At 41.9% G+C, this 26,500-nt stretch overlaps 1 protein-coding gene across 1 annotated transcript in view; it reads left to right on the top strand.

Moving 5' to 3' along the window:
* The window catches only part of LOC140732659 (dynein axonemal heavy chain 8-like), a 704,719-nt gene that overhangs the window by 34,533 nt on the left and 643,686 nt on the right, over nt 1-26,500 (top strand). Inside the window, exons 6-9 of the mRNA XM_073055352.1 lie at nt 3,812-3,925; nt 12,847-12,954; nt 13,047-13,148; nt 17,529-17,675. Coding sequence (XP_072911453.1) covers nt 3,812-3,925; nt 12,847-12,954; nt 13,047-13,148; nt 17,529-17,675 — 471 coding nt within the window. The remainder of the gene's footprint in view (nt 1-3,811; nt 3,926-12,846; nt 12,955-13,046; nt 13,149-17,528; nt 17,676-26,500) is intronic.

The following is a 26,500-nucleotide window of genomic DNA, read 5'->3' as shown; positions in this document are numbered from 1 at the left end:
ATCTGGATGGTATGTTGCCTCCCTGGTGCCAGGGTCAAAGATGTCCCGGAACAGGTCCATGGCATTCTCTAAGGTGAGGGTGAGCAGACAGAAGTCTTTATGCATATTGACATAGGTAGACAAGGTCAGGAGGTCTTGAAGAGAGATTTTAGGGAGCTAGGTAGAAAGCTGAAAGACAGGACCGCCAGGATAGTAATCTCTGTATTGTTGCCTGTGCCAAGTGCCAGTGAGGGTTAAGAATAGGATGACTTGGCAGGTGAATGCGTGACTGAGGAACTGGTGCAGGTGGCAGGGGTTCAGATTTCTGGGTCATTGGGATCTCTTTTGGGGAGGGTATGACCTGTACAAAAGGGACGGGTTACACCTAAACCCAAGGGAGGGGATCTAATATCCTTGTGGGCAAGTTTGTTAGAGTTGTTCAGGAGGGTTTAAACTAATTTGGCAGAGGAGGTGGGAACCAGAATGATAAAGCTGAGGATGAGGTAGTTGGTTTACAAACAGGCAATTTGTAGTGAGACTCCTTGCAAGGGGAGGCTGATGATAAGGGGGAAAATCTGTAGGCAACAGGATGTTTTAATGTAAAAAGCAGAGAAAATCAAAGGGTGGATAAAGGACTGAAGGTGTTATATTTGAATGCGCGCAGTGTACAGAATAAGGTAGATTAATTTTATCACAATTACAGATTGGCATTTAGTATGTTGTAGTAATCACTGAATTATGGCTGAAAGAAGATTGTGGATACACATTGTATCATAAAGACAGGCAGGAAGGCAGAGGGGCTGGCATGTTTTCGTTGGTTTAAAAAAAATGAAGTCACCTCATTAGAAAGAGGGCAATGTTACAATAGTCATGGAAGATTTCAACATGCAGGTAGATTGGGAAAATTATGTTGGTGCTCTATCCCAAGAGGCGGTATTTCTTGAATGCCTATGAAATGGCTTTTTAGAGCAGCTCATGGTTGAGCCCACTAGGGGATAAGCTATTCTGGATTGGGTGTTGTGCAATGAACTGAAATTGATTAGTGACCTTAAGGTAAAAGAACCCTTAGGGGTCAGTGATAATAAGATGATCGAATTCACCCTGAAATTTGAGAAGAAGCTAAAGTCAGATGTATCAGTATTTCCATGGAATAAAGGGAATTACAGAGGCATGCGAAGAGGAGTTGGCCAAAATTGATTGGAAAAGAACACTGGCAGGGATGATGGCAGAGCAGCAATGGTGAAATTTCTGGAAGCAATTTGGAATGCACAGGGTATATACATCCCAAAAAGGAAGAAGTATTTGAAAGGTGAGGTGACACTGCCATAGCTAACAAGAGAAGTCAATGCCATCATAAAAGCCAGAGAAGGTATGTAATAGAACAAAAGTTAGTGGGAAGTTAGAGGATTGGGAAGCTGTTAGAAACCAACAGAAGGCAATGGGGGGGGGAAGGGGGGAGGCATTAAGAACGAAAAGATGGAATATGAAAGTAAGCTAGCCAATAATATTAAAGAGCATACCAAAAGTTTCTTCAGGTACATAGTGTAAAAGAGGTGAGAATGGATATCAGATCACTGGAAAATGATGCTGGAGAGGTAGTAATGGGAGACAAGGAAATGGTGGATGAACTGGATAACTATTTGCATCAGTCTTCACTGTGGAAGACACTAGCAGTAGTAGTATGTTGGAAGTTCCAGAGTGTCAAGGGTCAGAGCAGTGTGAAGTTGCCATTACCAAGAAGAAAGTTATTGGGAAGCTGAAACATCTGCAGGGAAATGGGTCACCTGAACTCGATAGTGTACACCCTAGGGTTTTGTAAATGGTGGCTGAAGAGTTGTGAAGGCATTAATAATGATCTTTCAAGAGTCACTAGATTCTGGAATGGTTCTGGAAGACTGGAAAATTGCAAAAGTCATACCTCCCTTCAGGAAGGGAGAGGGGTCAAAGAAAGCAAATTATAGGCCAGTTAGTTTGATCTCAGTGGTTGGAAAGAGGTTGAAATAAATTGTTAAGGATGAGGTTTTGGGGTACTTGGAGGCACATGATAAAGTAGGCTGATGTTAGCATGGTTTCTTCAAGGGAAAATCTTGCCTGATGGATCTGTTAGATTTCTTTGAAGAAATGAGCACAATAGATACTTTATTGATCACAATACTATTACAAATGCATAGATATAGAAATATTAGAAGAGAGTAAGATAGAATAAAAATTAAGTTGCCTTAAAAATAAAATGTACAAGATTTGCAAGTCAAAGGAGTCTTGGTTGATGTGCACTTGGATTTTGACAAGGTGCCACACGTGAGGCTACATAACAAATTAAGAGCCCATGGTATTACAGAAAAAATACCAGCATGGATAAGGTAGTGGCTGATTGGCAGGAGCAAAGAGTGGGAATAAAGGGAGCCTTTTCTGGTTGGCTGCCGGTGAGTAGTGGTGATCCACAGGGGTCTGTGTTGGGACAGCTTCTATATCAATGACTTGGATGATGGAATTGATGGCTTTGTTGCAAAGTTTGTATGTGATATAAAGATGGATGCAAAGGAAGGTAGTTCTGAGGAATTGGAGAGGCTACAGAAGGACTTACACAGATTAGGAGCATTGGTAAAGAAGTAGTAGATGGAATACAATGGCAGGAAGTGTGTGGTCATGCACTTTGGTAGAAAATATAAAAGGGTAGACTTTTTTAAATGGAAAAGAAAAATAAGAAATCTGAGGTGCAAAAGGACTTGGGAGTCCTTGTGTAGGGATTCCCTAAAGTTTAATTTGCATGCTGAGTCTGTGGTGTGGAAGGCAAATGCAATATTATCATTCCTTTCAAGAGGACGAGAATATAAAAGCAAAGATATAATGTAAGTCTTTATAAAGCACCAGTGAGGCCTCACAGAACATTGTGAGCAGTTTTGGCCCCTTACCTTAGAAAGGATGTGCTGACATTGGAGAGGGTTCAAAGGAGGTGAATGAAAATGATTCTAGGATTGAACAGCTTGTCATATGAAGAGCGTTTGATGGCTCTGGGCCTGCATTCAGAAGAATGAGGGGTGATCTAATTGAAACCTATCGAGTAGTGAAAGGTCTGGGTAGAACGGATTTGGAGAGGATACTTCCTGTGGTGGGGGAGTCTAGGACCAGAGGGAACAGCCTCAGAATACAGGGACGTCCTTTTGGAATGGAGATGAGGAGGAATTTCTTTTGCCAGAGAGTGGTAAATCTGTGGAATTCATTGCCACAGGCAGCTGTGGAGGCCAAGTTTTTACAAATATTTAAGGCAGAGGTTAATAGATTCTTAATTGGTCAAGGCATTTAGGGATACAGAGAGAAGGCAGGAAATTGGGGTGGAGTGGAATAGTGGATCAGCCGTGATGAAATGGTGGAAAAGGCTCTAGGCCAAATGACCTAATTGTGATCCTATATCTTGTGGTCTTATGGCTGAGATGTCAACATGAGGACTAGTTGGAGAATGATTGGAGTGCAAATGCATTCCTGCTCTGGGCCAGTTACCTTGGGCTTTGCTCTGCCCCCAGGTTCCCTGTTCCTTTCCATCTTCAGTAAGTTAACTTACCAGGGAAAGTAATGAAGCTACTTGATAATGAGCTGTGTGTTGGGATGAATGATATCAGGGAAGTGTAAGAAGTCAACATTGGACAACAGTAGGTGCTTAAGAGTTACAGGCCAAGAAGATGATACAGAGAAAGTGACCATACAAATTTAAAATGTGAAGTATTTTCACTAAATGGACTGATTTAAAGTAATGATAAATTGCAATTTATGTTTAAATCACTCAGAAGCTTGAACACTTATGAATAAAGAGTGCTTTGTTTTACTTTTTTTAAAGATGTGGCAAGGGATTGATTCTGAAATCACCGATGCAGCTAATGCAGCAAAGGACAATGTGAAGTTTCTGCAGGCATTGGAGCAAGTCTGTCACCCACTCTACAATTCTGATCCAGTAAGTTTTTATGACAACTTTACATCTGGAAGATTTTTATTTATGGTGAATTATGCTAGTTGAAGGTGAGGTCCTCTATAGCTGGTTTTTCCAAAGAAACAATTTTGCATAATGCTAAGAAATTAGATCAGGAAGTACTGTTTATTATTAATGTGAATGAACTGTCAAACCTAATGAGATTACAGTCTGAAGAGTCTCTGGAACTGATGGCTTATATCTGTGAGTCTTAAAGGAAGAAAATTTCTCCCATCACCTGACTCTATCTGTCAATCCTCAGCTGTTTCCATTTGCTGCTTGCCCTATCTCTCGCAGACCAGGGAGGACGAGGGCTGACAGACATGTTAACAAGTTATTGGCGGGTTGTGGCATTGGAGTACCATATGGACGTGAGACACCAGGGCTGGTGACCCTGTGTCCATGAGTTGGCAAGGCCGGAGTTCATGGTCATCATCCATGCTCCTTGCCACCATTGGCGAGTCCTGAGTTAGATATTGAACATCAAACCCTGAAGGTCAGTTGGAATCCAGAAATTGATGCCTGATGGCTGAGGCCTGGGTCTGCAAGTCAGAGTCTGAAAGTACAATGTCTGCAAGTCCAAGTTCTCTGGAGGCCTGTAGATGGCCTGTCGTGGGGTTAGAGGTAGGTAGGTGGTGGTGGTGGGGGGGGGGGGGGGGGGTGGTGTGTGTGTGTGTGTGTGTGTGTGTGTGTGTGTGTGTGTGTGTGTGTGTGTGTGTGTGTGTGTGTGTGTGTGTGTGTGTGTGTGTGTGTGTGTGTGTGTCTATGAGTGTGGTGGACGTGCTGTGTTGGCACTGGAATGTATGGCAACACATGCGGGCTGCCCCCAGCATGTCCTTAGAGTAAGGTATGTTGGTTGTTAACACAAAGGATGCATTTCATTGTATGTTTCAATGTACGTGCATTAAATGAATGAATCTGAATCAGAATCTTACCTCTGTATACCAGCAATCTTCCCTCTGTTCTTTGAAGGGTCTCAACCTAATCTGTTTAGTGCTTATTTCTGTCCACAGATGTGCCTGACCCAATGACTTCTTTCAGCATCTTGTTTTCATTTTTAAAGGAAATGTGACAGAATTAGAAAATGCAAAGATTGTGATATTCCAAAATTCCCCAGATTTTAGAGCACCTTGGAAGCTGAAGAGATCCCAGTAGAGCATCTTTATCAGCCAGAGTGTGTAAATGTGAAAAGGGGTGGCGGGAAGAGGGATGGCATGAGTAAATTACCTGTCCTAATTATTTTGGATGGAGTTGTAAAATCAGGGGAAAGATGTGGTTAGAATTATAGAATCATGCGACATGGAAGCAAACCACTCAGCCCATCCTGTCCACGGTATTCAATGTGTACCCCTCTATACTAGACCAATCTCCCAGTATCTGGTCAAAAGCCCTCCATGTCTGAACAATTCAGGTGCTCTTCTGGATACAGAATTGTGGAATTACACAACACAGAAGCAGGTTCTTGGGTCCAACTCGTCCAAGTGAGTTGACCTAGATTAATTCCATTTGCTTACATATTCTTTGAAATATTTCCTGTCCACATACCTGTCCAAATTTCTTTTGAAGTTGTAGTGTACCCTCCTCTATTACTTCCTCAGGCAACTTATTCCACATACCCATTACTGTCTGTGTGTGGGGAAAATTACCTCTGGTCTACTTTAAATTTCTTCCCTCTCACCCTATTACATGTGCACTCTATAAGACTGTAAAATATATTAGATTATCCTATGCTGAGATCAAGGCTGTGACCATTTATCGTATTTATGCTGCTCATGATTTTATAGGATTCACAAACTTTCTAGCACCATTGTATGTACATACACTCCAGGGCTCTGCCCTTTATTGTACAAGTCTTGCTCAGGTTTAGTTTGCCAAAATACTATACTTTGCACTTGTCCAAGTTAGATTCTATCTGTAATGCTAATTTCCTAGTTCAGCTAAATCTTGCTGTACTCTTGTATAACCTTCTTTACTGGCCAATATACAAGCAGTAAACTTACTAACCATGCCCTCTACATTTTCATCAAAATTTTTATCGTAGATGTTAGTAATCCAGCTTCAACCACTCTCGCAGACATAACATTTCTCTGGGTGAAGGTCTGCCTTATATTGTTTCTACAACTCTTCCTTCTTACCCTAAGCATATGTCCTCTAGTTTTAAAGTTTTCCACAGTCTATTTGATCTATACCTGTCATTGTTTTATATGATTCAATCATATTCTCTCTTAACCTCCTCCATTCCATGGAGAACAAACATTATTTCTCCACTTTCTCCTCAGAACTGAACGGTTCTATTTCCAGTAGCATTCTGGGGCATCACCTCTGCCCATACCCTCCTCAACCTCAGCACTCCTTTCTGTAATATGGTGACCAAGACCACTTACAATATTCTAGCTGAGGTCTGATCAAGATCTATTAAGTTGAAGCATAACCTCCCTACTTCTACATTCAATGTCCTGACTATTGGAAGCCATTTGCCTCCTTAACTACATTATCAAACCCATTTGCTTCCAGTTATCTGTCAGCTTGCTCTCCAAGGTCCGCCTGTTTTTAAATACTCCCTTGAAACCTACTATTGGTGGTGTACTATATGTGCCAACGTCATTAGTACTCCTAAAGTGCAACATTTCATACTTGTCTGGATTAACCTCCATCTGCTAGTTTTCATTATATTTCAACAACACATCAAATTCTCTCTACAGCCTTTGACTACCTTCCACACCACCATCAGCAACTTCACCAAACTTGTCATTGGTGAATTCACTTGCCAAACTTCCTGCATCTACATTCAAGTCATTTATATGTATTACAAATAGAAAATTTACTAGCTTACCCTCGTATTAGTCACAGGCAGTGCATCACAAGGGCCAATCCATCACACTCTCCTGTTGTTCAGCCAGTTTTGGATCCTGTGTATAATCCAGCCTTGGGTCCCATGGGGCCCTAAGTTTTTGAGGGCTCTTCTACTTGGGGGCTCTTGTAAAGGGCCTTACCAAAGTTCATTTGAACAACATCTACTGCATTGTTATAAGGCTCTTCCAATCTGTATTTTTGAGGAATAGGACCACATTTGCTATCCTGGTATTTCAAGTGTCCAGCAAAGCTTTGGAAATCTCTGCCAGAGCCCCAGCACTATCTGTCCTTGGGTCCTGTAGCAAAGGAATCAATGTCAACCCTATCCAGTTCTAGAATAGTTTTGATACGTAAGATAGAAAATAGTGCAGTACAGCCCAGGAACAGGTCCCTCAGCCCACAAACTTGTCCTGAGCTAACTAAACTAATAACTAATAACAAATTCAATAATCCAATCCCTTCTGCCTACATAATGTCTATATCCCTCTGTCTCTGCACAGTCATGTGCTTACCTAACAGCCTTTAAATACCTGTTATATTTGCCTAGACAACCACCCCCAGCTTTGCATTCTAGACACCCACCACTCTATATAAATAAAAATACATTTGAAGTGAGAAAGGGCAACTTTATGTCCTTTGGCATTGGATATTTCAACCCTGGGATAAAGGAAACCGGCTGTTAACTCCATCTAGCTTCATATAATGCTATTAGCATTTATCAGGTCTTACCTCAGCCTCCACTGCTCCAGAGAAAACAACCCAAGTTTGTCTAACCTCTCCTTATCGTGCATGTTCTCTATTCCAGACAGGGTCCTGGTAAGCCTCTTCTGCACCTGCACCATATCTCCCATGTCCTTCCTACAAGGGGGTGACTAGAACTGAGTGTAGTACTCCAGATGTGGTCTGACCAGTGTTATTAAGCTGCAACAGAACTGACCGATAAAGGCAAGCATATCGTACGCGTTCCTTATCCTCTATCAACCTGCGCAGCCACTTGCAGGCATCTCTGGACCTGGATACAAGATCACTCTGTACATCACACTGTTGAGGGTCTTGTCATCAACAGTGTTCCGTCCCTTTACATTTGATTTCACAATGTGCGACATCTTGCATTTGACTGGATTAAACTTTTCCTGCTATCTCCCTACCCATATATGCAAATGTGTTGTTTTCTCAGAGCTGTGGAGGCTGATGGGGGATCTGATAGAGGTTTATAAGATTAAGATAAGCATTGATAGAGTAGACAAACAGTATTTGTTTTCTGGGGTCGAGGTGTCTAATACAGAGGGCATGCATTTAAGCTGAGGGGATAATTTAAAAGGAGTTGCAGGAGGCAAGTTTCTCTACACAAAGAGGGGTGGGCGCCTGGAATGCGCTGCCTTGTGGCAGTGGTAGAGGCAGGTACGTTATAAAGTTTTAAGAGATGTTTAGATAGATGGATGAATGTGCGGAAAATGGAAGGATACAGACATTGTGTAGGCATAAAGGATTAGTTTATAGACAACAGGTAACAGACAATAGACAGTAGGTGCAGGAGTAGGCCATTCGGCCCTTCTAGCCAGCACCGCCATTCACTGTGATCATGGCTGATCATACATAATCAGTACCCTGTTCCTGCCCTCTCCCCATATCCCTTGACCCCGCTATCTATAAGAGCTCTATCTAACTCTCTCTTGAATGCATCCAGAGACTTGGCCTCCACTGCCTTCTGGGGCAGAGCATTCCACATATCCACCACTCTCTGGGTGAAAAAGTTTTTCCGCATCTCTGTTCTAAATGGCCTACCCTTTATTCTTAAACTGTGGCCTCTAGTTCTGGACTCACTCATCAGCGGGAACATGCTTCCTGCCTCCAGCGTGTCCAATCCCTAATAATCTTATATGTTTCAATCAGATCCCCTCTCATCCCTCTAAATTCCAATGTATACAAGCCCAGTCGCTCCAATCTTTCAACATATGACAGTCCCGCCATTCCAGGAATTAACCTTGTGAACCTACGCTGTACTCCCTCAATAGCAAGAAAATCCTTCCTCAAATCTGGAGACCAAAACTGCACACAATACTCCAGGTGGGGTCTCACCAGGGCCCTGTACAGCTGCAGAAGGACCTCTTTACTCCTATACTCAATTCCTCTTGTTATAAAGGCCAGCATGCCATTAGCTTTCTTCACTGCCTGCTGTACCTGCATGCTTGCTTTCATTGACTGATGTACAAGAACACCTAGATCTTGTTGTACTTCCCCTTTTCCTAACTTGACTCCATTTAGATAGTAATCTGCCTTTCTGTTCTTGCCACCAAAGTGGATAACCTCACATTTATCCACATTAAACTGCATCTGCCATACATTTGCCCACTCACCCAACCTGTCCAAGTCACCCTGCATTCTCATAACATCTTCCTGACATTTCACACTGCCACCCAGCTTTGTGTCATGGGCAAATTTGCTAATGTTACTTTTAATCCCTTCATCTAAATCATTAATGTATATTGTAAACAGCTGCGGTCCCAGCACCGAACCTTGCGGTACCCCACTGGTCACAGCCTGCCATTCCGAAAGGGACCCGTTAATCGCTACTCTTAGTTTCCTGTCAGCCAGCCAATTTTCAATCCATGTCAGTACTTTGCCCCCAATACCATGTGCCCTAATTTTGTCCACTAATCTCCTATGTGGGACTTTATCAAAAGCTTTCTGGAAGTCCAGGTACACTACATCCACTGGCTCTCCCTTGTCCATTTTCATAGTTACATCCTCAAAAAACTCCAGAAGATTAATCAAGCATGATTTTCCCTTCATAAATCCATGCTGACTCGGACTGATCCTTCTACTGCTATCCAAATGTGTCATAATTTCCTCTTTTATAATTGACTCCAGCATCTTTCCCACCACTGACGTCAGGATAACCAGTCTATAATTCCCTGTTTTCTCTCTCCCTCCTTTCTTGAAAAGTGGGACAACATTAGCCACCCTCCTATCAACAGGAACTGTTCCTGAATCTATAGGACATTGGAAAATGATTACCAATGCGTCCATGATTTCTAGAGCCGCCTCTTTAAGTACCCTGGGATGCAGACCATCAGGTCCCGGAGACTTATCAGCCTTCAGACTCAACAGTCTATCCAACACCGTTTCTTGCCTAATATAAATTTCCTTCATTTCATCCTTTACCCTAGTTCCTTTGGCCACTATTACATCTGGGAGATTGTTTGTGTCTTCCCTAGTGAAGACAGATCCAAAGTACCTGTTCAACTCGTCTGCCATTTCCTTGTTCCCCTTGATAAATTCACCCGTTTCTGTCTTCAATGGCCCAATTTTGGTCTTAACTATTTTTTTGCTATTCACATACCTAAAAAAGCTTTTACTATCCTCCTTTATATTCTTGGCTAGTTTACCTTCGTATCTCATTTTTTCTTGGCGTATTGCCTTTTTTGTTATCTTCTGTTGCTCTTTAAAAGCTTCCCAGTCCTCCGGTTTCCCGCTCATCTTTGCTATGTTATACTTCTCTTTTATTTTTATACTGCCCTTTACTTCCCTCATCAGCCACGGCCGCCCCTTACTCCCCTTAGGATCTTTCTTCCTCTTTGAAATGAACCGATCCTGCACCTTCTGCATTATTCCCAGAAATACCTGCCATTGTTGTTCCACTGTCTTCCCTGCGAGGGTATTGTTCCATTGAACTTTGGCCAGCTCATCCCTCATAGCTCCATAGTTCCCTTTGTTGAACTGTAATACTGACACATCCGATTTTCCCTTCTCCTTCTCAAATTTAATTGGCTATTTGATTATTAATTTATTTGGTTTGGCACAACATTGTGGGCCTGTTCCTGAGCTGTAGTGTTCTATATATTTTGATGTCCTTCTGTATCATGTGATACTCTTCTACACTCTGCACAATATCACCAATTTTTGTATAATCTGCAAGCTAATCTACATTTTCACCCAGGTCATTTATATTTATCACAAGCTGCAGAGGTCCCAGTACAGATACTATTAGTTACAGATCTCCAGCCAGAGTAAGTCCCAGTGGCCATTACCCTCTGGCTTCTGTTGGCAAGCAAATCCTGAATCCAAATTGCCAAGTCACTGTGGATCCCATGCATCTTAGTTTTCTGGATGAGCTGCCATGGAGAATCTTGCCAAATGCCTTTCAAAAATCAATGTGGACAACATCCAAACCTCTACCTTCATCCTGACGAAGGGTCTCAGCCCAAAACATCGACTGTGTTTCTCCCTATAGATGCTGCCTGGCCTATTGCATTCCACCAGCATTTTGTGTGTGTTGCTCTACCTTCATCAATCACTTTCATCGCATTCCCAAACAGTTCAGTCGGATTAGTAAGACGTGGCCTGCCCTGTAAAAAGACATGGTGATGGTCTCCAATTAGGCCATGCTTTTCCAATTGTTCCTAAATCCTATCCCACTGACATGAGACTAACCAGTCTATAGTTTTCAGGAATATCCCTTTTGCCCTTGAATAACAGAGCAGCATTATCTACTTGCCATCCTTCTGGGACCTTGTCTTTGATGAGAGAGGACATGCAGATCTAGGTCAAGACCTCAGCAAACAAATCTCTTGCCTCTATTGAATAACCTGGATATGCCCTATCAGGCCCTAAGAATATCCAGCAGAATGTTCCACCACTTTCTTCATCTTAAAATGTCCTTGCATATTTGCAAATTTCACACTGATCTTACTATTCTCCACTTCTTTTTCCCTGTTAAGTACCATGCAAAAACTCATTTGGGACCTCATACACATCCTCTTCCTCCAAGCACATGCTCCCTCCTTTATCCAATGTTTTCCCTAATATCCTCTTGCTCTTGATACAAGTATAGAATACCTTTGATTCTCTTTATACTACTTACCGTGGCCACTGACTCTCCTAATTTCCTTTGAGTTCTTTTCTAGGTTCTTAATAATCCTCATGAGCTCATTTGATTTTAGTGTCCTATATCTTGTTTATGCTTCCTTTTCCTTTTGGACTAAATTCATCATCTCTCCTGACATTCAGCATTTCCTACTTGGCCTTCATCCTTATTCAATCACCGTTGTATTCTCTGTTGGTCTTTAAATACCCTTGTGATTAGAATCTGGAATGTGTACCTGAAGATTTGGCAGAGGCAGATATTCTCACTGCATTTAAGAAGTATTTAGGTAAGTATTTGAATTGTCCAGGTATAGGAAATAATCAACCCTTTGTGGGTAAATGGGAGTAGTGCAGATAGGTACAATGATGGGGTAAAAGGCCGGTTCCTCTGCATTTGGCTGACTCTTTGATCCTTGTTCCTGTTCTACCATCTAGTGTAATTATATCTGATATATGCTATATTGCTCAATGACATATGTTAGCACTGTTCTATTGATCTCAAATTTAAATCTGAAAAAATATGTAAGATTACCAAATGGATATGCTAAGTATATCATAGGAAGACCTTACTCGACAATGGTTCAAGCTATTTTCTCTTTGTACTATTATAATTTTATCATTTACATTATACATGAAGATGGTGCTTTTGCATCTTAAAACACATTTATTATTTGATTTGAACAGTATTTGCCATCCTTTGCTGTTAACTGAGCAATCACTTTTGGGAAATTAAGTGAGGAAAATCCCCTGGAGTTTTTCCTACTCTAATGCTGTTACTTCACTTACATGTTAAGAAATCCTGTTTTAGTACATTTAGTGCATTTTCACCATGGTTCTGGCAAAGTACAAATGGTAGGGCTAGTGAGACTTTTATTGTCTTGATTTCAATGTAGCTAATATTTCCAAAGTTATTGGTTTATTTTCAGTATATTAATGCTTTTTTCTTCTCTTTTATTTCTAAGCCAACATGCCCTTTATAAAAAAGTTAAAACAAAGCTATAAATAGTTAGCATCTCAATTCAAACTATCACAGATTACGTCAAAGGCTTTTACCTGAATTTAAATAATCTTACAAGAGGTTTCTGTGCAAAGCTGACAAACAGAATAATGTAACTTTTATATTTGTGTATTATCTTAGAATAACCTTGTCTGCTTTTTTCATAGTTATAAAGTGATTCCTTTTTCAGGTGACTATGACAAAGAGTGTTCCAAATTTAATCAATACTATTCAAATGATTCATAATGTGTCACGGTATTACAACACTTCACAACAGCTGACTTCACTCTTTATTAAGGTAGGTATTTTTATTTATAAGAATATAACTACTGCATCAATTTGGATTTTGATTAATTCTGCCATAATATTGTTTTCTTTAAAAAATCTTAGGTCACAAATCAAATGGTTACTGCCTGCAAAGCATATATCACACAAAACGGGGCAGTTCGTGTGTGGGATCAGGATTATGAAACTGTTATTAATAAAATGCAGGTAAAACTTTCTGTATTGAATTTTTTTTTTAGCTGAGGAACAAGACTATTTAGTCCAACAGATCCATGATGGTGCTTATGGCCCACACAAGCCTCCTTCCTTATCTAACCCTGTTAATATACTATTGTATTCCTCTTTCCAAATGGAGTATTTGTCAGGCCTCTACAGACAGGCACCTCCCAGTCTCCACCCAGCTAACAGGAATGACCTGCCACCTGTTTCCAACTCATCACCTGCAGCCCATTTAAACCCAGTTCTCATTATTAGTCCTTGTTCACTAACTAAACAAGCCAGTCTCAAGCAGTTGTTTCTAGTCTTCAGTTACCTTGTTGCCTTGTCGTGTTCAGCATCCATTCTCCCTTGTTTTGTGGCTCCTCGTGGCTTCTTGTTATGCATTTTATTATCAAAATGATCACTCACCACTAATTCATCTTGGGTCAAGCCTCCTCTACATTTCCTGACAGGATGGGTGAAGAGTTTGCTCACCGATAGGAAATTGCTGCCAACAAGAGTACACAATCCAGAAGCAGCAGGAAACCATTGATCATCTGCTCGACACCCAGCTCTCCGTCTTGTTACAGCAAAGATGTACCAGTCAACCTCCTCCCTCGGAGTCCTGGATTCCAATGCCTGAACACTTCGACAGATCCGGGACCCAATTCTTCAACTTCCTGTTCCAGTGTGCCTGCATTTGGAGCTGCAGATACCTCTGTATTCTATGGAGTGAGCCAAGATTGCTTCTGTCATCTCTTTCTTAAGTAGACAATAAAACTACCATTCACAATAAATTCACCACTGAGACGCATTGCGTTTTCGACAGTCTGGGAAGAGGAAGGGAGGCAGAGGATCAAGTACTTCATCACACTTGGTGCTGGATTACACCGTGGAATTTGGGAACCTCATAGCATAGTGCAGCTATAATGTGCAAGTGTTGCTGGCCCATTACTATTATGGCCTATTGGAGCACTTGAAAGGTGTGCTGTCTACCTGGGAGATACCCACTGACCATGAAAGCATGATTACTCTGGCCCTCTGAGTTGACAAGCATTTTATGAAATGATGCCCCAGATCATCATCCAGAACCCCAGTTTAATTCCCAAAACTATTTCAGGCTGCAGGACCCTCATTAGCAATGCTTCCAGAACTCCCTTAAGCCCTCAAGAGCTTGAGCCTTGGTGAGGAAACAACTTATGCTCTTACTGCAGAGCAGCGGAACACCCTTGCATCAAATGCCAACTGCGTACGGAAAATAGCACCACCAGGTAGATACAAGGGGCCTTCTATCTCATCAGCTCCCCCAGCCTCTCATTCCAGCACCATTGCCTGACTCACTCTCTCTGTCCTTCTTCACATCCCAAAGGCTCTGGTAAAGGCTCAGCAGGCAATTTTCTGAACCAGACTCTGTATGTGAAGCTTGGACCAACCCTATCTCACTCCTTCTAGCCATTGACAGGCATCTGTTTGGCTCTGGCATGGTCGGAGCGCACACTATCTCTGTACATTACCATCAGAGAACAGAGTCCATAGAATTCCTCCTTATCGACTCACCCAACACTCCTCTTGGTTACCCCTGGCTCTCCATTCATGCCCTTCACTTTTGGCCATCTGGTTCACTGACAGACTAACTTCCTGCAACTTCAGTTGACTTCGCCCTGTAAATCGGTGGAGATGTAAGAAACTCTCAGCTCAGCAAACTCCTACAGGGATACCAATACTTAGCTTTGCCTTTAGTAAAAGGGAAGCCAGCACTTTGCTGCTTCACCGAGTGCACGACTGTGAGATCGACCTCCTCCGGGCACCACCCCTCCCTGAGGTCGCCCGTTCTCACTCTTCCCTCCTGAGACCCAAGCCATAAATGATTATATTGACAAAGCGTGGCTTCAATTGACTGTCCCAGTCCCAGCTGGTGCAGGATCTCTGTCTCTGCATCAACTACCAAGGACTCCTCAGAATCACCATTAAGAACTGCTACCTCTCCCCTTGATGGATAGTGCATTCGAAACATTCCACAGAGCCCAGATCTTCACCAAACTGGATCTAGAGTACGTACGTCCTGATCTGCATCCGCCAGGGGAATGAATGGAAGACGGTGTTCATAACAGCCATTGGCCGCTATGAATACTTAGCCCTTTCAGACTTCCCAACAGTCCAGCTGCCTTCATAAACAAGATCCTCTGAGACAAGCCACACAGGTATTTGTTTGTCTATCTTGACAACATCCTCATCTTCTCCAAGGACCCCTGGACCACTTCTGTCATGTCCATTTAGCCCTTTGGTGTCTTTTTGAAAACCAACTGTCCTGCAAGTTAGAGAAGTGCCAGTTCCACACTCCATTCACTTCCTTCCTGGGTTACGTCCTTTCACCCCAAGGACCCAGACCCAGAGAAAGTGCATACTGTTGTTGAATGGCCCTGACCCTGCTCCCTCAAACAGATACAGTGCTTCTTGGGCTTCAGCCAAATCTCCCTCACCAAATCACCTACCTCACAGATAACCTGGTCTGCTGCCACAGATCATGCCTTCAAGGAGCTCCACAGATGCTTCACCACTGCCTTCATTTTCCACCATCTCAATCATCCAGGCATTCTGTAGTAGAGATGGACACACCTGACGTAGGCACCGGGGCCAGCCTCTCCCAACAAGGACTGAATGGGAAGACACTCCCTTGTGCCATCTTCCGTGCAAGTTCAAATCTACACAGCACCGTTATGAAGTAGGAGACGGGCCCTCTTCTCCGATTTAACTTCATCTCCTACGACCCGGCTCCAAGAACTCTAAGACAGATGCCCTGCCGTGACAGTTCGACCTAGCTGAAACTGCAATCGACCCTCATCCCCTCAATCCATCCTCCCAGATCCTTGCTTCGATCATCTACGATCTTGAGAACTAGATCAGCCAGGCCCCAAATACGAGCCTGCTCTGGCCAACACACCTGACAACCACATGTATGTGTCTGCAGCCATGTGCTCCTAAGGCACTCCAGTGGGCCCCTCTTCACACCTCTCCAGCCATCCAAGCGTACGATGGATCCTGGATTTTCTGTGATCCCAGTTCCAGTGACCCACCCTGGTTACAGATGTATGCAGCTTCATCACTGCCTGCTCTCAATGTGTCCAGTTCAATTCCTCCAACCAGTTTCCCTCTGGGCTCCTATGGCCCCTACTGGTCCTTCAATGGCCATGGTCCCACATTACCATGAATTTCATCACGAGTTTGCAACCTTCTGATGGGACCATGGTGATGGTTCTCCAAGGCAGTCCACTTCACTGCCCTCACCAAACTTCCGTCAGCCACTGAGGTGGCAGACCTGATTCTCCAGCATGTAATTTGCCTCCATGGTTTCCCTCAGGACTTTGTTTCAAACCAGGGATCACAATTTGTCTCCTGCTTCTGGTGAGCCTTCTGCTCTCCTCTCTGTACCTTAGTGAGTTTGTCCTCTGGCTGTCATCTGCAGACCAACTCTCAACCAGCAAGCGCAGAAGTTTCTGCGATCCTTCACCGCTGCTAACCCTTCTACATGGAAGAAGTATTTGCCCTGGCCAAAGTCTCCCACGATCTGCACACCTCATCTACCATGGGCATGTCACCTTTTGAAGTGCTTCATGGCTACCAACACCTGTTCCCTGTGGAGGAGCCAAAGGTGGAGGTCCCATTCACCAGAGCTCTGGTTTGTCACTCCCGGAATGCTTGAAAGAGAGTATGAAGGGCCTTCTTAGTTTCCAACAGCACTGCCAGACCCAACTACTGGTGGCATCCAGCCAGACTACTCTGACATAGGAACTGTGTCTGGGTGTCCATCTGAGATCTGCCCCACCCACTGGCTCCTGCAAGGTCTCGTCCTGGTTCATTGGTCACTTTAAGATTACTTACTATATTAATCTACTCACTTATCATCTTCAGCTGCCACCATCCCTTTAAACTCATGAATGATTTTGAAGACCTTATAAGGAAAAGTTATTTAGAATGACATGTCACTTAATAGAGGGCACATTGGGAGAACACAATGAGCCAACGTTGTATGCAGCAAATTGGGTGGCATGGTAGCACAGCAGTTAGCATAACACTGTTACAGTGCCAGTGACCTGGATTTGATTTCACTGCTATCTGTAAGGAATTTGTTCTCCCAGTAACCATGTGGCTTACCTCTGGCTACTCTAGTTTCCTCCCACATAACAAAGGTGTATGAATTAGGAGGTTAAATGGTCACTTCGGTGTAATTGGGCTGCACAGGCTTGTTTGGCTGGCAGGGCTTGATACCAGGTGGTGCCTTGAAATCAAACAAATAAAATTGCTGAATGTGTAGGATAAAAGATGAATAAGGTCAGATTCAGAAGATCATTAGAAATATGTAATAATTTGTGTTAATTTTATTTACCTCAGGAATGTAAAAAATTATTGGTGGAGTATCGCAGATATTTCCAGAATACAAAGAAACATGCAACTGAAACAGAACAGGATAATCCTTTTGATGTGTCAGAAATGTACATATTTGGTAAACTTGAGGTCTTCTGTAAAAGGATGGTAAAGGTAAATGTTAACCAGTTACAGATTTATATTCATTTCCTTGACTGATAGAATTTAATTATTTTTTACCTATACCATGCATTAGCTATGCCATTTATTAGAATTATTAAAGAAATCATATTCATGTGTAATGAATAAAATGTTATTGAATTGACTTTATTTCTTACATCCTTCATATACATGAGTAAAAATCTTTACATTACGTCTCCATCTAAATGTGCAATTTATAGTAATTTATAATAAATAGTATGTATGAAAGGATGGTCAATATAACATTGAAATACAATTGTATCAGCATGAACTAATCAGTCTGATGGCCTGGTGGAAGAAGCTGTCCTTCCGGAGCCTGTTAGTCTTGGCTTTTATGCTGCAATACCATTTCCAGGATGGTAGCAGCTAGAACAGTTTATGGTAGGGGTGACTTGGGTCCCCAATGATCCTTGGTGCCCTTTTTACATACCTGTCCTTGTAAATGCCCTGAATAGTGGGACGTTCACATCTACAGATGTGCTGGGCTGCCCGCACCACTCTCTATAGGGTCCTGCGATCGAGGTAAGTACAGTTCCCATATCAGGCAGTGATGCACCCAGTTAGGATGCTGTCAATTGTGCCCCTGTAGAAAGTTTTTAGGACTTGGGGGCCCATACCAAACTACTTCAACAGTCTGAGGTGAAAGAGATGTTGTTGTGCCTTTTTCACAATTTTTTCTATGTACAGACCACGTGAGATCTTCGATGATGTGGATGCCGAGGAACTTAAAGCTGTTCACCCTCTCAGCCCCAGATCCATTGATGTCTACAGGGGTTGGTCTGTCTCCATTCCTCCTGTAATCCACAACCAGCTCCTTTGTTTTTGCAACATTGAGGGAGGCGTTGTTTTCTTAACACCACTTTGTCAGGGTGATGACTTCTGTGTAGGCTGCCTCATTATTACTTGAGACTAGGCCAATCAGTGTAGTGTTGTCAGCAAATTTAATGAACTGAAACCAAAAAATTTTTAAACAATGATCTCAGTGTAGATCTCAGTGAGGACTGAATTAAAGCTGGCAGTTCTCTACAAAAGTGGAGAAAAAAATTAATAAATCTAGAGAAGTCTCCGACATATTCCTTCTGTGGTTTGTCAACATGGTAATTATGCAGATTAATGAATTATCTGATAAAATGCTAGAGGCAGGAGAGGCCTCATGAATATGTAGTGGAGGGTCATATTGTGCAATTAGGATTTTTTTTATCACATACTGCAGCCTGAGTCCATTTTAATAGAAAATCGTAATTGGATCACTCTGCCACAAGATCTGAAACTTTTGTTAAAGAGGCATTGAACTTCAGTATGAAAAGCAGAAAAACTTTTTTTGTATCATTTGCATTGAAGAATTATTGTCAAATACTCATAGAGTAATACCAGATGGACATAAGCCCTTCATTCGGAGTTTATCAAATCTATGCATTTGCATGAACACTTTCTATATACAGAGCACACTTGCCATAAAAATGGCTCCCTTTGAACAAAACAAAACATAGTGTTCGTGAAGCTTTTACACAGCCCCTCAATGCCTACTGCCAGATGAATCGTAGATGGCACTCCTCCCCTGCAAAACCTTGACATTAGCTGCATTGTTTCATTTCATACCTCAGCACTTACTCTTACAGCCTGGAATATACATAATTCCCTTAGCATCATCTCGTACTGGAAGACCAACAAGTTTTGGGCAGACCAAAGTGCTTCTTCCTTGAGATGCCTTCCTTTTTTTAAAGAAAGGGGCTTCCCTTCCTCCACCATCAACTCTGCTCTCAAATGCATCTCTCCCATTTCACACACATCTGCTCTCACCCCATCCTCCCGCCAATCCACTAAGGATAGGGTTCCCCTTGTTCTCGCCCACCACCCCACCAGCCTCTGTGTCCAACATATAATTCTCCATAACTTCCACCACCTCCAACAGGATCCCACCACCAAGCACATCTTTCCCTCTCGCCCCCCCCCCCCCCACTTTCTGCAGGGATTGCTCCCTATGTGACTCCCTTGTCCATTCATCCCCCTCCATCCCTTCCCACCGATCTCCTTCCTGGCACTTATCCTTGTAAGCAGAGCAAGTGCTACTCCTGCCCTTACACTTCCTCCCTCACCACCATTCAGGGCCCCAGACAGTCCTTCCAGGTGAGGTGACACTTCACGTGTGAGTCAGCTGGTGTGATGTACTGCTCCTGGTGCGGCCTTCTATATATTGGTGAGACCCGATGCAGACTGGGAGACCATTTCGCTGAACACCTACGCTCTGTCCGCCAGATAAAGCAGGATCTCCCAGTGGCCACACAATTTAATTCCATGTCCCATTCCCATTCTGATATGTCTATCCATGGCTTCCTCTACTGTTAAGATGAAGCCATACTCAGGTTGGAGGAACAACACCTGATATTCCATCTGGGTAGCCTCCAACCTGATAGCATGAACATCAATTTCTCAAACTTCTGTTAATGCCCCTCCTCCCCTTCTTATCCCATCCCTTCTTTATCTATCTATCTGTTCTCTCTTTTTTTCTCTCTCTGTCCCTCACACAATAACTCCTTTCCTGCTCTCCGTCTCCCTTGGGTGCTCCCCTCCCCCTTTCTTTCTCCCTCAGCCTCCTGTCCCATGATCCTCTCCCTTCTCCAGCTCTGTATCCCTTTTGCTAATCAACTTTCGAATTCTTAGCTTCATCCCTCCTCCTCCTGTCTTCTCATATCATTTTGGATCTCACCCTTCCCCTCTCATTTTCATATCTCTTACTATCTTTTCCTTCAGTTAGTCTTGACGAAGGGTCTCGCCCCAAAACGTTGACTGTACTTCTTCCTATAGATGTTGCCTGGCCTTCTGCGTTCCACTAGCATTTTGTGGGTGTTGCTTGAATTTCCAGCATCTGCAGATTTCCTCGTGTTTGCTTCTTACAGCAGCACTTTTGTATGTCTTGATATGACCTCTTGTTATGCATCTACTAGGCATGAACCTTGACAAGAAATCTTGCATACTTTTCCAGAACTCCCTTGCAAATGCACTTCAGAAAGATGTGAGAGATCACCTCATGCTCATTACAGATGTCCTGAGGGCACTGTGCACTGAAAGTAGATTCAGATTTTGCAGCAAAGATCTGATGGGTAGGTTACTCTCACTGCCAACCAAGTGAGATTGTAGTTTTTGGTGATGAGACATTCTGAAAAATGAATCTGATATTCTGCTCAGAATACCTGCAGAATGTTCATGACTGACCACTACCCGACAGACTAGAGGTTGAAGGTGCTTTTGTGAAAGAAGTTTTCTGTGAGGACAGGTAGTTCAGTGACGTCCAAGCTGTCAGAATTTCCTGTTGGGCACTGAATGAGACTGTGTCAGGAGCCTGTGTTTTGAGACCTGGTGTTGTAGTTGGGTTCTACTGACAAGCTTTGCAGTGTCTTTTATAGAAACCACAAGCCTAAACATCTTCATGATAACTTCTGTATATCCATTATGGGATTTATTATATGCTTATCACTGTGTGGACTATACAAAAACTCTCTGATCCTCCATTGTTAAAGATGAACTTCTCTTGATCTTAACAGAGCAAGATCTCAGTTTTTTCAGCTGGTCACAATCAGCAGTAGTATTCATAAATAGTTTTCATTAATGGACTGGCAGTCTCTTAACACAGTAGTCTTTATTGTATTAGAATCTATTGTGCTTTATAGCTTAAATACCTCTTCTTTTGAAACCTTTACAATCTTGCTTGAATTTTCTATTCAACCTTCACATCCTCCCTCAAATGTTATCACTAGAATTGGATGCAATATTCCTTTTGTAGCTCATTTATATTGAACCTTTTTGAAACTCTAATCTCCTTACTTTTGTAATCTATTTATGAATCCAATATACTTTTAACCAGCTTCTCAGCATGTCCTGCCACTTTAAAATATTTATTCACCTTTTTATGAAGATCCATCTGCTCTCACACATCCTTTAGAACTATATAATTTAGTTTGCATTGTATCCTTTCTGCCAAAATGAATCTTTTATGTAGTCCATCTGTTATGCCTGCCTGTTCTGCTGGGCTATCTAAATCCTCCTTAGTTTATTATGTATAATACTCCAATACCTACCATTTGAACCTCTTTGAATGGATTAAAACTAATGCAGACTCATTCTACAGCATAACTCAGAACACTATTTTAAATTGTAACATATATGCAATTAATTTAGTATAAAATATTGTAAAATGAGATTGTGATAGAAAATACTACAGATTATAGAAAAGTACTCTAATAACCTTAAACAAGAGTTCTGATGGTTCTGATGAAGGGTCTCGGCCAGTAATGTTGACTGTTTTTCTTTTCAGTTGATACTGCCTGTCCTGCTGAGTTCCTCCAGCATTTTGTGTGTGTTACTCTAATAATCTTAGTTTTTAACTCTTGTCTGCAACAATAACTTCATCTCCCAAATAACTAGCTCTTATTCCAATTCTCAATGCAACTTGCCATTGATCAAAGTAATTGACTCGTGATGTACAGTCTATTTCCCTGCAAGTTTCCAAGGAAGACCAGTTATCTCCTCACTTTAATACAAAAGAATAACACATTGGATAACCATTTAATGCAAATCTTCCCCTTTGTGAAAGTCTCATCTATGCTTTCCCACAATGTACATTGTCAATTCACACATGATATCATTCAGTTATCAGAAAAAGTTGGTGGGAAAATAGATCAAAGCCTATTTGTACCTTTTTAAAAAGTTCTTACAGTACAGAAACTCTTCAATTATGCTACAAATGTTCTGTGGAGAAAACACGTATAATGTAAATTGTGTTAAAAATATAAGATGCTGGAAAAGCTAGGCAGATTATTTTCTCACATGGGTTTTATGTAATTTTTTCTTTTTTTTTGAACTTTACATTTTGTGCAAGTTAATCTGAAAGCATTAATTTTTGTCAAAGTTGATGTACTATATCAGATCAATTGCAATAATGTGCTTATGCACATACAGCCAATTGATTGCTTTGAATCTATTGAGCCTCTGTGCAGGAGGCAGTCTCTTTTGGGCGCGGGCTTTCAAGTGCACGTCTTTCCCCTCGGCAGACCCATTCATAGCTCCCATACCAAGTTGCCCAGCATGTACCATCCCTAATGTGTCTCAGTAAAAAACACTTAATCATGCTGCTCCATTATCATTTCGTGCATACATAACATTTGGTGACGAGTATCAAAACAAAAGAATAGCTGATCTACTTGAAGCATCCAATCTATATTGTGCCACAGCTATGGTGAAACGGACTCCTGAATCATGGCTGCGATGGAAAATGGCCTTCCTGGACTACATTGAACTCCTACCTACTTTAACACTGGCAATAAAGCTGGAGGAAGCAATGAGACTCGAGCTGCGCTGCAATAGATTTAGGAGAACTTGGGCAGAAGTACTGAAATCCGGGTGAATACCATGGTTAAGGTCATGTTTAAGGAGAACTGCCAGCTGAAGTTTTACAAGGCCCACTCAGTGCTGTATGCCCTGGGCCCAAAGGTAGAGAAAGAACTTGACCAACCACAGACAGCAGATGTGATACAGCTGGCCTTCACAAGTGCAGAATTTAAGGAGTTTCTTGAGAAGAATTGTATTAGGCGCCTGACACTTCATTTGCTGGATCCCTGTTCCTGTGTTCCCTTTCACTTGTCGGTATCCTGGGTTCTGTATTTCCTTCCACTGTTTACCATGCTCCCTTTAAACCTGGAATTCACTGTAAAATATTTTATTTGGATGTACAATATTTGAAGAAAATATAAATTAAATATGTGTTGGGATCAGATAGTTTGGAAAATCTGCAAGTTTGTCATTGCATAATGCTATTTAATGCTTGATCAGAGTTTTATTGCATCACCTTCACCATTCACTTCACCTGTTTTAAAATTACAGAACCCTTTTAATCAACTTTTAAATCAATGTTCTGATATTGACGTCTCAGAAGCCTTTGTAGATTTCACTGAATATCAGAGGAACAAACTTAAAAAGATACAAACTTTAATTCCCATCATGGTAATTACCTTTCATAAATTTTTCACTTTACTGTCACAAAGCAAATTGTCTCCCTGCAGATATATTGGAGTTAGCTATTCAGTGATGTTATTTTCATAGGAATAACAGATGTGCCCAAAATTACACACAACAGGTTCCGTACATGCTGAAGTCAGTTTCATCAAGTGTGCGGCAACCAAACCAGCAGTGCCTAACAGAATCACTGGAGGCCACCTCTGGAAAAGTAAATCTTAATGTCGACTTCTGTTCTTTATTTCCTTGGTCCTATAAATTTGGGGAAACAGATCCAAGTTTTATATTCAAGGTGTGGTGAGGAAGTAGAGGAAATTGGAAATTTTTAGGAGAGGCTGGGATGTTTATTCTCCATGAATATATTTGACTGTGGGTACAGGTCACGAGCGACATGGATTTGGCTATGTGTTACTTTAATGTTACTCACGAGGGGCACTGTTGCTTCTTCTACCTCCACATTCAGATAAGTTATTTAACATCTTGGATAAATTTATCTCCCCACCGTGAAATCTGTTTTCAAAAAAAAAAAATCCAGATGTTAGATGTTGGCTGTTTTCTTTTGGAAACAGAATAATAAGGCTTTTCATTTCCAAATTATTCAAAAATTATTGAGCTAATCAAATAACTTTACAGACTTCTAGATTGGGGCTCTTAACCTGGGGTCCATGGAGCCCAATAGATTCCAGGTCATCCATGAACTTGGATGGGAAAAAATTTGCATCTGTATTTTCACTAATGTATAACTGAAATTTAGCATTTTCATTAAAAAAGCTTACTACAATTAGAGTTCAACTCAAAAAGCCTTGGAGAATTCTGGTATTCCTTGAGAGAAGCCTATCCTTGTCTTGTAAAGACTGTAAGACCATCAAACAAAGGAAAAGAATTAGGCCATTTGGCCCCTGGAGTGTGATCTGCCATTTCATCATGGGTGAACCATTTCCCTCTCAACCCCATTCTCCTGCCTTCTCCCCATAACCTTTTGCACCCTGACTAATCTAGAACCTATCAACCTCTGCCTTAAATGCACCCAGTAACCTGGCCTCCACAGCTGCCTGTGGCAATGAATTCCACAGATTTGCCACCCTCTGGCTAAAGAAATTCCTCCTCATCTCTGTTCTAAATGGATGTCCCTCTTTGAGGTTGTGTCCTCTGATCCTAGACTCCCCCCACCAAAGGAAACATCCTCCTCACATCCACTCTATCTAGGCCTTTCAGTATTCGATAGGCTTCAATGAGATTTCTTCCCCTCCCATTCTTCTAAATTCCAGTGAGTACAGCCCCAGAGCTTTCAATTGCTGTTCATATTATAACCCTTTCATTTCTGGAATTAATTTTTTGAACCTCCTCTGAACCCCCTGCAATGTCAGCAGATCCTTTCTTAAACAAAGGGCCTAAAACTGCACAAAATACTCCAAGTGAAGCCTCAGCATTACAACCTTGCTTCTATATTCTAGTCCTCTTCAAATGAATGCTAATATTGTATTCACCTTCCACACCACTGATTCAACCTGCAAGTTAACCTTAAGTGAATCCTGCAAGAGGACTCTCAAATCCCTTTGCACCTCAGGTTTTTTGAATTTTCTCCCCATTCAGAGAACAGTCTATGCTTTTATTTCTTCTACCAAAGTTCATGACCAGCCATGCACTTAATGACACTGTATTCCATCTGCCATTTCTTTGCCCATTCTCCTAAACTGTTTAAGTCCTTCTTCAGCCTCCATGCTTCCTAACACTACCTGCCCCTCCACCTATTTTCTTATCATCTGAAAACTTGGCCACAGAGCCATCAGCTACCATCCGGGAAATGGTGCCACAGCGTAAAAAACGGTACCAATATTCTCCGGGACAGTTTCTTCCACTAGGCCATCAAACTGATTAATTCATGCTGATACAATTGTATTTCTAGGCTATATTGACTGTTCCGTTGTACATACTATTTATTACAAATTACTATAAATTGCACATTTAGATAGAGATGTAAAGATTTTTACTCCTCACGTATGTGAAGGATGTAAGAAATAAAGTCAATTCAATTCAATTCCATTATCCAAATTGTTGACGTATGATGTAAAAAGAAATGGTCCCAACACAGACCCCTGTGGAACGCCATGAGCCACTGGCAGCCAGTTTGTAAAGGATCACTTTATTCCCACTCTTTGCCACCTGCCAATCAGCCAATGCTTTATCCATGCTAGTATTTTTCAAGTAATCCCCTGGGCTCTTATTTTGTTTAGCAGCCTTATGTATGGCACATTGTCAAAGGCCTTCTAAAGATTCAAGTACACAACATCCATTGATTCTCCTTTGTCTATCCTGCTTATTATTTCTTTAAAGAATTCCAACAGATTTGTCAGGCAAGATTTTCCCTTAAGGGAACAATGCTGACTACAGCCTATTTTGTCATGTGCCTCCAAATACCCTGAAATCACACCCTTAACAATCGACTCTGACATCTTCCCAACCACTGAGGTCAGGCTAACGAGCAGATAGTTACCTTTCTTCTACCTTCTTCCCATTTTGAAGAGTGGAGTGATATTTGCAGCTATGCTCTGGAGGCATGCCAGAATCTATTGATTCTTGAAAGATTATTACTAATGCCCTCCACGATCTCTTCAGCTACCTCTTTTAGAACCCTGGGGTGTAATCCATCAGTTCTAGGGGACCTTCAGATCCTCCTGTTTCCCAAGCACCATCTTCCTAGTAAGAGCAGCTGCACTCCTTTCTGCCACACTTGTACTTCCAGTGTCTTCTGTTATGTTTGTTCTTGATAAAGACAAACTTTGTGTGGG

Source organism: Hemitrygon akajei, chromosome 9 (genome assembly GCF_048418815.1).
Source record: "Hemitrygon akajei chromosome 9, sHemAka1.3, whole genome shotgun sequence".
Classification (NCBI taxonomy): domain Eukaryota; kingdom Metazoa; phylum Chordata; class Chondrichthyes; order Myliobatiformes; family Dasyatidae; genus Hemitrygon; species Hemitrygon akajei.
This window is presented reverse-complemented; position numbering and strand designations above follow the sequence as displayed.